The sequence below is a fragment of the Carassius carassius genome, chromosome 6 (assembly GCF_963082965.1).
Source record: "Carassius carassius chromosome 6, fCarCar2.1, whole genome shotgun sequence".
NCBI classification, from domain to species: Eukaryota; Metazoa; Chordata; class Actinopteri; order Cypriniformes; family Cyprinidae; genus Carassius; species Carassius carassius.
In genome coordinates, this window is record NC_081760.1 from 34,408,059 (window position 1) to 34,421,215 (window position 13,157).

The following is a 13,157-nucleotide window of genomic DNA, read 5'->3' on the forward strand; positions in this document are numbered from 1 at the left end:
GTTTACATTGCAGTGTTTTGTGGAGCACAATTGGTTCCACTTGATTGGAATAATTTGTGGCTTGGCCATCTATAACTCCACTGTGGTGGACTTACACTTTCCCTTGGTGCTCTACAAGAAGCTTCTGAACGTTTCGCCTACACTGGATGACCTGAAAGAGCTTTCGCCTACAGAGGGAAGGTATGACTTTGGATCGTTCATCCAAGAGTGTTGTTCAAAAGACATAAAAGCAGACCCAAATTTAAGTCGTAATTCACCAAAAAAAAAAAAATCTTTGAATGTGCTGTAGATCTCCATATGAGATGGGAGTTTAAAATAGGCATGGGATCCAAATCCAGAGGTGCTGGATCCAGCTTGTTCGAAGCATTTAGCCCTATCTTTATCTGAACTTGTACCACTTAGCACTTACAAGCTACATGTTGTTGTTTTTCCATCAAAAGCCATCGCTCGCTGATCAAATCAGCTCGGCCTCCCACAGACCACTGTATCACAGCTCTCATTAGACCAAATCAATGGACTTCCTGTGACCCCCGAGGCTTTACTGAGAAATCAAAGTCCTAAATGTACTGCACAGACCAGTGAAGAGGAACTGTTTTGTCTAATTCTTCGCCCTACGCTTGATGTCCTTTGCCACCGCGTTACATAAACAGGTTGTTTTTTATATAACGGTAATTAAAAGCCACCCAAAAATCTTTTTGAACCGCTCGAGTTTGTGAGTCACCATCAGACCACTAATTGTTTGCAGAAGCCATCCCAGAGCTGATGGCCGGTTCAAGTCTGTAATCGTGCTTTCGGGTTTGCGGCTTCAAGGCTGTTCCCCACATAGTTTTTGAGTCATATCATCTTATGAAAGCAGCCTTCAGCAGACCTTGACCTAGCAATTATAACTTTAAGACCAGCCCATCAGCAAATATTGCACATAGTGGATGATTTGATCATGTGCTGCTAATGCGTTTAAAAGGATCAAAGTCTAATTGGTTTCCTCTCAGTTCGATGTGTTTGACACATTGTTGGATTCATTCTTGGGATGGATTTAATCTAATCAGCAGCTCAGGAACCATTACAAAGATTTACAGCAACATCACATTTAAAGGGATACCCAGCTTCTACTTTATTTAACTTTAAAGGGGACATTGGATGGCCGTTTTCCATAAATTGGTATGATTCTTTAGGGTCCTCATGGAATGTCTGTAACATACTTTTTTTAATGTATTTTTTTTTTTGGCAGAAACAAACCTCTTGCATACTGACCTCAGTACACAACAGGGCATTTACGTTTCCTTTCCCTTCTTTTAAATGTAAACTGAATATATTCATGCAGCTAGCTATAAATATGTCCTGGTTCTTGTTTTGAGACCTCATTTTAATCCGGCTTCTGACTTTGACTGGTAGCTTATGTAAAAATCCCTGCAAACATCACGATTTATATGCGGTTTATAGAGTCATAGGCAGAAAACTGTCATTTGTTAAAAGTAGGAGATAATATGTGTTCCCTGTCCTGCTTGGGTAAGCCAGGGTTTGCTTTTACATCCTGCAGCTGGTGAGCTCTTGAGAGGGAGAGACTATTAAATGCCTGTCGATGACTCCAGAAAAACTTCAAATTTTCACTAAATGTTTGTCATCATATGTGTTCACCTGTCTACAGGAGTCTTCAGCAGCTGTTGGAGTATGAGGGCGATGTGGAGGAGACCTTCTGTCTGAACTTTGCAGTAAGTTTCTGGACACTAAAGTAAATATGACCCCTCTAGTTCGGCCACATTTGTCCGATTAGAAGGATATCACTAATCACTATTAATCATATTATGAAGAAATTCCCAAGACAGTGCTTTAGTAAATAAATTCAACTGAACTTATCCTTGATATCATGCACATGCTGCCAAGAAGGTTATTTGATGTGTGCACTTTGACATCAAATGAAGAGCGTGTGTCCCGTCAGTGTTTCCTGTTCGATGATGGAACGACATTCAGCAGATGTTTTTTGGTATATGATGTAGAATTAGAGAAGGGCAATTTAAAAAAAAAACAAAAAAACATTTATATATCAGTATTTTCCAAGCTTTTAACAATATTAGCTGTGAACTAGCTAATGAAGTTGTTATTTTTACTTTTTCACTAAATAAATATTTATTTAACAATATAACAGGGCAACATGTACATTTAATCAAATATGTTATATTTAGTAATTTTATTTTATTTCATCATATGAACTAGAACTGATCGAAACCAGTGTTTTATTGTTGACTAAAACTGTGAAAATTGTTTTTGGTAATTGAAGAATAAAAAATGAATTAATAAAATTACAGATATTAAATATACAAGTTAAACTTAAAAAAAAGTATAGAAATGAATGAAAATTCGACATTTTGCCTTGATAAATAACTGAAATAACTTTATGTTGAAGTACTAAAATGAATTGAAATAAAAATAAATTAAAGCTTAATAAACTCATTTTGACCAAAACAGAATGACTCAAGTTTAAACTTAAATTGAAGTGAAAATTGATCATATAAAAATAAAAGCAAATGCAAAAATATGAATGAATAATATAATAACGTAAAAATACTAATACGACACTTTCTAAGTGTATCGCTAATTTTAAGTTTTAATGAAGAACCTATTAAAATATATCCATCTTAAAACTCTCATACTCTCATATAAGTCAAAGAGATGAGTGAACACTGTTTTAGTGAAACTTAACTGTTTAAAATAGTACTCTAATATTACTGCGATATTCACAGTGTTGCTTCATTTAAAGAATGAAAATGAACATTTAATTATGTTCTAAAACTCTATGAATTTCTTTCTTCCGCTGAGCACAAATTAAGATATTTGGAAAGATGTTGTTACCCAAAGAGTTGCTGGTAGCCATTGACTTTCATAGCATTTTTTTTCTCCATACTATGGAAGTCAATAGCTACCAGCAGATGTTTGGTTAAATACGTCCTTCCAAATATCATATTTTGCTTTTAACTGAAGAAAGAAATTCATACAGGTTTGAAACTATGTGAAAAGTGTAAAAAATTTAGATTTTTTTTCTTCCCCCTATGAACATGAGCATTTTCACTGATGTTTCGTCAACATACTAGGATAAAGGGTCACTTGTATTGATCAAGGCAACATGCTCAGTGACAAAATGTAACAACTGTGTCCACAGATTACGAGAGAGTATTATGGGATCACAGAAGTTAAAGAGCTGGTACAAGGCGGGAAGACCATCGCCGTGGACAAGACGAACAGGTGTGATTGTTCACAGAGTCTGTGGTGTGTGTCTCTTTAAATAAAGGTCTACAAGAGGTCATGTTGTTCCTGTCCGTGCTCCATATTTCAGTGTCTGTGTGAGTGTGTGTGTGTGTGTGTGTGTGTGTGTGTGTGTGTGTGTGTGTGTGTGTCAGAGGGAACAAAATTGCAAGGTTTTAGAAGCTGCAGGAACAGATGGGACCGCACACAAATCCAAACAATCCGGAACATAAATCAAAAAAAAAAAAAAAGGAAAAACGTATAGATGCACACACATTTGTTATGTGTTAAGAATTGTTGCTGTGTTCACAGTTATATTACAGGAAAAACATTAAGTCGAGATTGTATGAAAAGGAAAATAGTTTTAAAAAATGGCAAAAGTATTTGTCAGGAACGTGTGTGTGTGTGTGTGTGTGTGTGTGTGTGTGTGTGTGTGTGTGTGTGTGTGTGTGTGTGTCCTGCTGTCTGACAGTAAGATTAGGCGGAAGGCCAGTCGTCTTGAGCTCAGATCAAGACTCGTTCCCACACACACACACACACAGCAGACCTGACACTGATATATGACCTCCTGAAGAGATTACAGGTATTTAGCCCAGCTCAGATTATCAGTCTTAATTCACTCGGTCTGGTGTGCGAGTGCATGTGAATATGTGCACTGGATTACATTCATCTGATGTGCTTTATTGATCCTTCAGGGAGATTTTACAAACTGATGACTAGCTTACAGTTCAACATTCCCTTTCAGTCGCATGTACAGAACAGTACAATCATTGATAATATAATAAGAACTAATAAGTAAACTCTTCTGGGCAACTCACACAATGTCATAACCAGATACTCCAAGAATGGTAAAGGACATGGCCTGTTTCTTACATCACAACAAAATCTAGAGAAAGGAATAATAAAAGCCTATTTTAGGTCCACAATATCAGTAATATGTTCAAATGTAGTTTTGATATATATATATTAATTTTAAGTTTTTTGTGTGTGTTTGTCTCTCAGGAAGGAGTTTGTTCATGCGTATCTGCAGTATGTGTTCAGCGATTCTGTGCAGGAGCAGTATTTGGCCTTCTCCAGCGGTTTCCTGAAGGTCTGTGGTGGGGAGATTCTCTCTCTCTTCCAGCCCTCTGAGCTCATGGCCATGGTGGTGGGCAACAGCAACTACAACTGGGAGGAGATGGAGACGGTGGGGCACGTTTACAGTGGTGCTTATCAATTTTATTTAGACTCTTCCTTGTGTTTTTCATGGCTTTGAATCTCTTTTTTCAGAATGCATCCTACAAGGGCGAGTTCTCTGCATCCCACCCAACAGTTAAGATGTTTTGGGAGGTGTTTCATGAATTTCCCTTGGAGAAAAAGAAACAGTTTTTATGTAAGTGAGAGACAACAGTGTAATGGTTGGTACTATTGAATATGTTATATAAAACTGTCTGAATATAAAGCTAGAGCAAAGACCTGCTCAAACCAGAAGTGAAACAAAACAAAGAAGCAAAACAATTTATGTATTTATTGTGTTGAATGAAATCGAAATGTACACCAGCACTATATATTGTGCACCTCTGGTCTGTCATTCTCTATAAACTCCAGAGGGGAGTATGAAAATATCCAAACACTACTTAAAATTTGCAAACAACCATAAAACAACTTAGCTGAAGGTCTGCATTGATTCCATTAGTAGCAGACGTGCAGAAGAGTGTACTATGGCTCCTCTAAACAAGATTGCTCATTTGGTGTTGGCTGTCAAAATAGATTTTGATTCATTAGCATCAGCTGTTGCTCTGGACTATGCGGCTTGGGACCCTGGAGCCTAATTTATTGGTCAGTAAGTTTTTGGCCAGTGTTATTTTAACATTATTTATATGCTGTTTGTTTTTTATTGATATTCAGAATTTTAATTCTAGTCTCTTTCTTTTTTTTAGCAATTTCATGTGCTTTTGTCATTTGTACTGTTATTTAAATATATCTGTTTAGATTTAATTTATTTTTAGTTTTAGCTCATTTTATTTTTATAAAAAAATTGTTTATTAATTTCCAGTCATTTAAGTGCTTCAACTTAAATGTATTTTCAGTTAACATTTCTATTTTTATTTTTTTATATATTTATATAAAATATGTAATTTTATGTTAATAGTTTTTGTTTCAGTTAACAATAACCTTGGTTTTGTCACCATATGAAGAAAAAATGTATTTGTTGAGGTATTTGTATTTGTTGATCATTAAGGTAAACTGATAAATACATAACTTAATGTGTGGTCACATTCACCATTGCTGATGGCAAAAATCCAGTCATTTTAAAAGAAAACCGTGAATTTCTCATAAGGGAGACACATTCCCCAGTGCAGATTTTGCACCAACACCAAGTTTTTCACAGAATGCTGCTTGCTTTGATGTACTGCAGGGTTGCCAGGTCTGCGAAACAAAACTAGCTCAACTGCAATACAAAACTCAGTCACAATCACAGCTTTTTTTGCGTTTTTCCCATCTGTCGGGGATTCCCTCTGTCAAAATCACGTTCCAGGGGGTGGAATCGCTTTCACCTGCGGCAGCAGTGTAAAAGTAGCCCAGTTCAGACTTGGCAACACTGATATTCTGTGCGAGTACACTGTTGGACATTCTTTGCATCAATGCAACTGTACCTTTACAACACAGACCAAAAAAGTGTTTTTGTCTTCCCACAGTATTTTTGACTGGCAGTGACCGCATCCCCATCCACGGCATGGCCAGTCTACGCATCGTCATCCAGTCCACTGCTGCGGAAGAGCACTACCTTCCTGTGGCCCACACCTGCTATAACATTTTGGACATGCCCTGCTACCAGACCAAAGAGACCCTGCGGCACCGGCTCACGCAAGCCGTGGAGCAGTACGAGGGCTTCAGTCTGGTCTGAGCAGGATCTGCAGAGGTGGCTTTCTCTATGCTGACACTGCACTTTAAACCTGTGGAGAAATGGAAACGAATGCTGCTCTCGTGTTTATTTTACCACAGACGAGCACATCCTGAATCTCATATGAGTAAATGTGTTATTTTCTTATTTTTACAGACGGACTCTGATTTGCTTATTTGGTTGAATCTTGAGATGTGCACAGTTTTGTTTTTTGTTTCTTTGCTTCCTTTTTAATTACAAAAACCTATATTTTTTAAATGACAAAAATAAATAATAAGATTAGGATTGAGTTGGCAAAACATTTTTTCATTTGACTTTCTTTATAGATTTTGTAAATGTTATTGTTTTTGAATCAGATTTTAAAACCCACCGTTTGCTCTTGTCTAGACCACATTATTTTGTTAGGCATGTCCAAACCTATTCCTGGAGGGCCACTGTCTAGCAGAGTTTAGCTCCAGCCCTAATTAAACACACCTGAACCAACTAATTTAGGTCTTCATAGCTGGGTGTTTAATCCCATTCAGAAAGAGCCATTGCAACCCTACAAATCGGGGGCTCGTCCGGGATCAAGACAGTAGAAGTAACACAGCCCCATCAGCACATTATACCGGACAGACAGTTTCAGGCCCAATACATTTGGGATGTCCAATCCTGGTTCTGGAGGGCTAATGTCCTGCATTGTTTAGCTCCAACTTGTCCCAACTTACCTGCCTGGAAGATTCTAGTAATCCTGAAGACCTTGATTACCTTGATTCAGGTTTTCATTCAACTAGGGTTAGGGTTAAACTCTACAGGACAGTGGCCCTCCAGCAACAGGATTGCAATACCTCTGCAATACATTAAAGGGATTTAACTTGATGAATAATCTCTTTTGTTTCTGAGCTTTCCAGTTCGGTTTGTGCTTAGATCAGATGTTATGCATTTTCACGTTTCCTGAATCCATTCCACTGGTTTTCCTTTAATGTACAGTAGCAAGCCATTAGCATAAAAATGTCTCTTATTAATGATAGGCATGCATGAGCATGCCATGCCCAGGTTGAACGCTGAAGCTGCTTTTTAAAAATATTTTAATGGACTATGGGGAAAAAATCTGATATTTCTTTTAAAGTTACATCAGTTGAGATTTAATTGAGGTACAAATCCAGCAATAACTACTGATTGATGTACGTGTACTAGTTATGGAATTTGAATTATGTTTTAATCCAACAAATGTGAAAATTCTATCAGCCATCTTCTTCTTCCGGTCAATCCATTGCCGCTTTCAATTTAATCCCTCCTGTTGTTTCACAGGAAGGTCATATGCTATAAAAGAGATTGTTTTCTACTCTCATTTTCTTAATGAGTGGAGCATTAATGTTGGGTTCAGAATGACTTACCTTTGTGGTTTTCTGATATGGTGCACTATACAGGACCGTCAGGGACCACAGCGAGTTGTTCTAGCTCCATGAGATGTATTTGTTTGTACTTGATGGAAGGTCATATAAAGAAGGGTTTTTATCCACCTTATTCCTTTCTGTCAATGTATGCAAACAAGGGCTTCTTGGTGGCTACCGATGCATTGTTATTTTAGTAAAGTATATTTACTTTTATAGCTTTCAAATTGAATATATCGTTTTATCTATTTTTTTTCCAGAACAATAAACTTATTTCACCTCGGATTTAGTATTATCAAACCTCATGGCAATTTCTTGCACTAAATGGCGTCGAAAAAAAAACCCAACACCAGTATATTCAGAAAAAATAGTTTGGTTTTATATCATATATACAAATACAAATACAATCATGTACTAAAATGTACACACAGTATTCATCTTTATCCATCAGTCTTGTCACGTTCAACAAAAACAAAAGGTCACACTACAATTTTCCAATCTGGAGAATAAGAGATAGGGTGATGTACTCACTGTTTCTATCTGAATTCACGAGGCATAAACGCTCAGTGAGGCCCCACAGTTTTGTTTTCTATTGCTTGCTAACAATAGAGATGGTTTTAACGGGATTCAATCCACCCACATCACCATTAAACAGCGAGTTTCATTTGATGAGCCATTAGACAATAGAGTACAACGAACAATGAAAGCAGGATTAAAGTACCTTTGTTTGTGCGTTTCTACATTACAGAATGGCAGATTTCTTATGGTCGTTCATTTGTACGTTTTTTCTTTCATAAAGAACATAACTGAAGTAAATTCTAGCTTAGTCAATGGTCTTAGTGGTGTGTCGGGGGGGCATTTCTCAGAAGCATTTATGTTCAAAAAAGAAAATTATGGCACCAGTAAATAATGAAAACTAATATACAGAGAGCCTGCCTTCCACAAATTGGTTACATTCTTCAATTCATCAAATATGAAAAATTCCTATAATGATGAACTCTCCTCATTCTCTATACACAGACAATTTAAGACGCATCATTTCAATGTTCTTCAAAGCTTATGTCTCATTGTGAAAACAGTTGTTTCTATATTACAGCAATATTAATATAGAAAAAAATTCTAAAATTTGAAACGAAACATTCTTCTGGACTTCAATGGGAATTAAGATCAGAGATTCACAAGTAATCCGATTGTTTTCTGAAATACAGTCTCATAGCAGATGCAAAAAAAAAAAGCAGTCCAAAGCAGAACACAAGTCCTTTTTTGCTGTACAGTGGAACAAACAGCACTGTAAATCTGCTAAAGGTGAACCAGGCATGTCTTGGCATCCTTCAAAGCCAAATGTGCCTGTAATGAGTCAAAGAGGTACATGTCTTTTTACACACTAAATTGCTTTGGATAGCAGTGGCTGGTCCTTGTTTGGCCAGTTAAGTAAATCCCATATGAGCACTAAATAAATTTAGAGGAGTCTCTTTTACTGATGAGCACTTCCAACAGCCTTATCTTGGCTTTATTGTGCTTGTATTCATTGTATTCTCCAGCCAAAGGTGAGCGATCTTCCTTTTGCACGTTTCTATGGGAACAGCAGAAGTAGAGCATTTAGTAATGAGATTTAGTTTCTCTCTTTGTAGAGACAGATTCAAGCTTATGAAAATGTACACTTCTAAAAACAAGCATGTACACCTTTTAAAATTCATACTGTGGAGGTTTTCGTTACCTGCCGTTTTGTTTGAAGAACTGATCCTCAAATTCACGGAGGTTTTTGCGGATTCTTTTCTTTTCTTCACGGGCTTCCTGGAGTTGCTCCACAAGTTCCTGCCTGTGTGTTTGGTTAAGAAGGAGTGGAGAGTTTTGAGATTCTTTCTACCCACCACAACAACAATGCGATAATTGGAAGTTTCAATGGTTGGCAAATATTACTGAACATTTAACTTTTTTAAACTTACAAATTACTTTTAGCCTACTATACATATGTCCTTGTAGCTCCACAAAAGATGGATTAAATGAATACAAGAAAAGTAAAAGATCTATAGGGGTGCTTACACACTACGTAGAGCTCATCGCAAATTCATTGGTTTCAAAGGTTACGAAAAGTGACGCTTCATTGCACAACCAAATGTTCAGAACATTAGTTTACCAGGACTGTGTTTCCCAAAAATAATCTTAAGCATAAATAGATTTTAGAAACCACTGGAACCAATGCTCTCTACAATCTATTTGGGTTTACGATGCTTGTGGGAAACAGCCCAGTTTAGTCTCTTTTTTGAGAGAGACCTGGTCATTAGAGATCTAATGATTTCTATCTATCTTCAAAATGGACCTCAAATCACTCAGTTCAAGCATTATCTTGTGTGTCAGCACCCTAAGACATAGGTTTCCATTCTAAACCTTATACTTACATGGTAGCAGCATGCAAATTGGACAATCTCATGTCCGTGGTGTTCTTGGAGGGCGATAGTTCATCAACAGGTGAGATGAAACCATCTATGTCCTCATCCAGCTGGTCGAGAAGTCCCAACATGGTCACTTCCGGCTTAACGGTGACTGTGAACTGTGTCCTGGTATCACTGTCATCATCCGAGCCATCCTCCTCCTCCTGGTAAAAGAGCAGATGGCGACAGTTAGTTCGATTGCAGCTTAACTCTAAGAGTTTATACTAGCATGACTGAGCAGTATCAAGTGTAACATTGATTTTGAAAGCAAATCTCATTGACATTCAGCAATCATTGTGCATCAAGCCTCTGCCGTGACAAGTGTTAGTACAAATGAAAAGAATCAGAGCTCCAGCAGTGCAATAAATAATATTTGTTCCAACTGGAGCATTTGGTGCACAGACTTACGCGAGTTAGCGATTTGAGTTTTCTTAAATACAAAACCCAACAGGGGTGTGATCAAAAGGCAATGGAATCAGCAGGAGTCCAATCTCACAGCACTCCCATGCAGTTACTGATTCATGATTAAGTTAATGAGGAAACTAGTGGGGAGAAGGAGGTGGGTAAGCCAAATCGCTGGTTGAGCAGTAGCAGCTCTTCACCTTGGTGTCGCTGAAGAATAGGGCTGGTACACCCTCGATAATGGGCTGCAGCAGGGGGCCTCTGCGCTTGCTGGAAGGCGAGCCCTGTGGTGGTGTTAATAGTGACATTACAACCCGGTAAACTACACATCAGCCCACTCAGGGCAGGACTCACTAATGGACTATAAGGGACCAGGGACCTATGTTTTAGGGTAGCAGTTCCCAATCCTGGTACTGAAGAACCTCCAATGTTGCAAGTTTTTGATGTCTCTCTTATCTGAAACACACATTTGAGGTCTTGGAGTCTTTACTAATGAGCGGATGAGTTGAATCAGGCATGTTTGATTAGAAGACATCTAATATGTGCAGTGTTGAAGGTCCTCCAGGATTGGGAACCACTGTTTTAGGGCATATGGCTCTCATAAATTGAAAACCCATGGTTGAAAAACTGATGCTAACCAAATATTTCACTGGAGAAGCATATCATTAACAAAAAAAAAAAAATGGAAAAGCTACATCTAAAAGACCATTTATGAGTGCTTGGATGGTTTTGTTGTTGTTGTATTTCACATGCATGAATACATACTGTATTTAGCAGGGGGAAATATTGTATCAGCGGTGTGGGAATATGACCAGGGTGGCTGTTTAATGCTTTGGAGGACTTTAAAAGTATGTGTGTAAGAGACTTAGGAATTATAAGGAATACTGTTGCAAATATCCAGCTTCAGGATATGACCTCAGTGAGCTACTCTTGAGCTCTTGCTAAAGACGGGCTTAGTGATGCTAACAAACCCTGGCACTGCCACTGCATCAGTACAGCAGCTAAATGCTTATATTGTGCTACAGCTAATGCTATTTCCTCTACTAATACCATGGAGATTTATCCATATGGTTTAGTTCAAGAATAAAGTAGAAATGGCAGCTAGTTAGCCTTAAATACAATAACACTAGCTTATGCATCCGACAAGTATACGTTTTTTTCCAAAACTTAGAGAGCTGCCTCACTGCCAACTGTCTGCATGGGCAGCAACTCTGTCATGGATTTGGAATACTCTACGTAGACACCAAACTCATATATGGCAAGAGACTTGTAATGCAAGAGACTTCTAATGGTTTCAACAGGCTACAATGTTATTGTGTTGCTAGGATTACCCACATTCGAATAAGAATGCATATACAGTACATAGTACACACAAGTATTAGGTAAAATAAGCCATTTATTTTTTATTAATACTTTATAATACTTGAGTAGTCAGCCATCTTTCTGTATTGCATTCTGAAATTACCTTATCTGTGAAGGAATCATGCTGGCTTAAATATGGCCAAAGTGATGTAACTTTGAAGGCAGAATAATAAAGTTGCCTATCTTTTGCAACAGCCTTCAACATTGGGAGTGCATGTAGCTCACTAGGTATGGAACACAGGAATTGGAACTGTAAACCAGGGGTGTTCAGTCCTGCTCCTAGAGGGCCTGCAGAATTTCGCTCCAAACTATCCCAAAACAACTGCCTGGAAGTTTTCTAGTAATCCCGAAGACATGGCTGGTTCAGGTGTGCTTGATTAGGACTGGAGCTAAACTCTGAAGGATAGTGGCCCTCCTGAAGCAGCATTGGACACTCCTGCTTAGCATGAACTCTTATTTCTCCAGTAAATGAAGAAAATGAAATTGGTCACAAGGATACAATGTATAGGGGAAGCAAGAAAAATGTTGGAAAAACTGAACTTACAATGACTGGAATGGCAGATGCTCTGCAGAGGATCTGTTTGATGAGTCTGTAGCGGTCGTATAGAGGCTTCATGACCTGCCTCTCGTTCTTGGTGATCTAGGAAGTGTGACAAACTGACATTGAAATCAACTTCAAGGTATGTAGACAATAAGTTCTTAACCTTAAGAAGGTGAACTTATTGCACTTTTTTGAAGAATTGCATACTCACTGGTCTCCCGTGGATGCTCTCGTAATATAAAAGAGCTTTCTGAAGGGCCACTTTTTCTGTTCCTATCTGCTCACGGGTCATGTCCTAAAGAAGAACAAAGATTGACATTTTAAAGATTCATGCATTTGTTTAAAGTAAAAAAAAAAAGGTCAAATGGGGAACAGAATCCTTTGAAATCGCACCTTAATGTCTTCAGGCCGGCCAGCCTCCTTGCGTTTCTCCTGTAGTTTGTTCATAACTGCCTCTAGCGTGCTCTCCACAGGGGGTTTGGGGGCTTTGGTCTCAGTGGGTTTCTTCTCCAGCTGAGATCCAAAGCTCTTGGGAAGAGTGTTGCTGCGTTGGCGGGGGATGGGCGTCAAATCCTCTTCTGATTTAAGCAACTTGTGATCTGTGAAGTGATGCCAGAACAAGGAGCCACTTGTTTACAAGAACTTTGCAAACCATGAGTAGAGCAGATTAGATCAGGGATTGTTTTCCTGGTAGGCCCAACCCACAAAAGGTTAGTGAGAAATGACACCAGAGACATTGTTCGAACAAAATATTATGAAGGTTGGATTAGTGTGGCTTATGTGATTCAAATCACTTTCATAATGGTAACTGTCGCTCTTGCAAGTGGAATTTCATTCATACCTTTTAAGTCTTTGCGCATCTTGGCCAGTTCATTCATCCACCGCAGAACCTCTGGATTGGCGGCTTTGTCGCCGTGTGAAGGCTG

The 13,157-nt window shown here is 38.3% G+C and overlaps 3 protein-coding genes across 11 annotated transcripts in view; 2 read left to right on the forward strand and 1 right to left on the reverse strand.

Moving 5' to 3' along the window:
- Positions 1–6,979, forward strand: part of LOC132141704 (probable E3 ubiquitin-protein ligase HERC3) — a 28,888-nt gene extending 21,909 nt beyond the window's left edge. The window contains exons 43-48 of the mRNA XM_059551368.1: positions 14–180; positions 1,646–1,709; positions 3,155–3,237; positions 4,240–4,423; positions 4,507–4,609; positions 5,916–6,979. Coding sequence (XP_059407351.1) covers positions 14–180; positions 1,646–1,709; positions 3,155–3,237; positions 4,240–4,423; positions 4,507–4,609; positions 5,916–6,124 — 810 coding nt within the window. The 3' untranslated portion in view covers positions 6,125–6,979. The remainder of the gene's footprint in view (positions 1–13; positions 181–1,645; positions 1,710–3,154; positions 3,238–4,239; positions 4,424–4,506; positions 4,610–5,915) is intronic.
- Positions 1,456–13,157, forward strand: part of LOC132142722 (BTB/POZ domain-containing protein 3-like) — a 285,051-nt gene continuing 273,349 nt past the window's right edge. Inside the window, exon 1 of the mRNA XM_059552813.1 lies at positions 1,456–1,461. The gene's annotated coding sequence lies outside the window, so the exon portion shown is untranslated. The remainder of the gene's footprint in view (positions 1,462–13,157) is intronic.
- The window catches only part of LOC132142712 (protein FAM13A-like), a 47,760-nt gene continuing 43,235 nt past the window's right edge, over positions 8,633–13,157 (reverse strand). For 6 of the 9 annotated variants that reach the window (XM_059552795.1, XM_059552788.1, XM_059552787.1 and 3 more), the window contains 8 exons: positions 13,073–13,154; positions 12,625–12,830; positions 12,443–12,526; positions 12,235–12,330; positions 10,529–10,612; positions 9,894–10,090; positions 9,212–9,313; positions 8,633–9,067 (listed from right to left, as the gene is read on the reverse strand). In XM_059552795.1, the coding sequence (XP_059408778.1) occupies positions 8,944–9,067; positions 9,212–9,313; positions 9,894–10,090; positions 10,529–10,612; positions 12,235–12,330; positions 12,443–12,526; positions 12,625–12,830; positions 13,073–13,154 (975 nt within the window). In that variant the 3' untranslated portion in view covers positions 8,633–8,943. The remainder of the gene's footprint in view (positions 9,068–9,211; positions 9,314–9,893; positions 10,091–10,528; positions 10,613–12,234; positions 12,331–12,442; positions 12,527–12,624; positions 12,831–13,072; positions 13,155–13,157) is intronic. The other 3 variants (XM_059552794.1, XM_059552792.1, XM_059552793.1) reach the window with 1 other exon arrangement.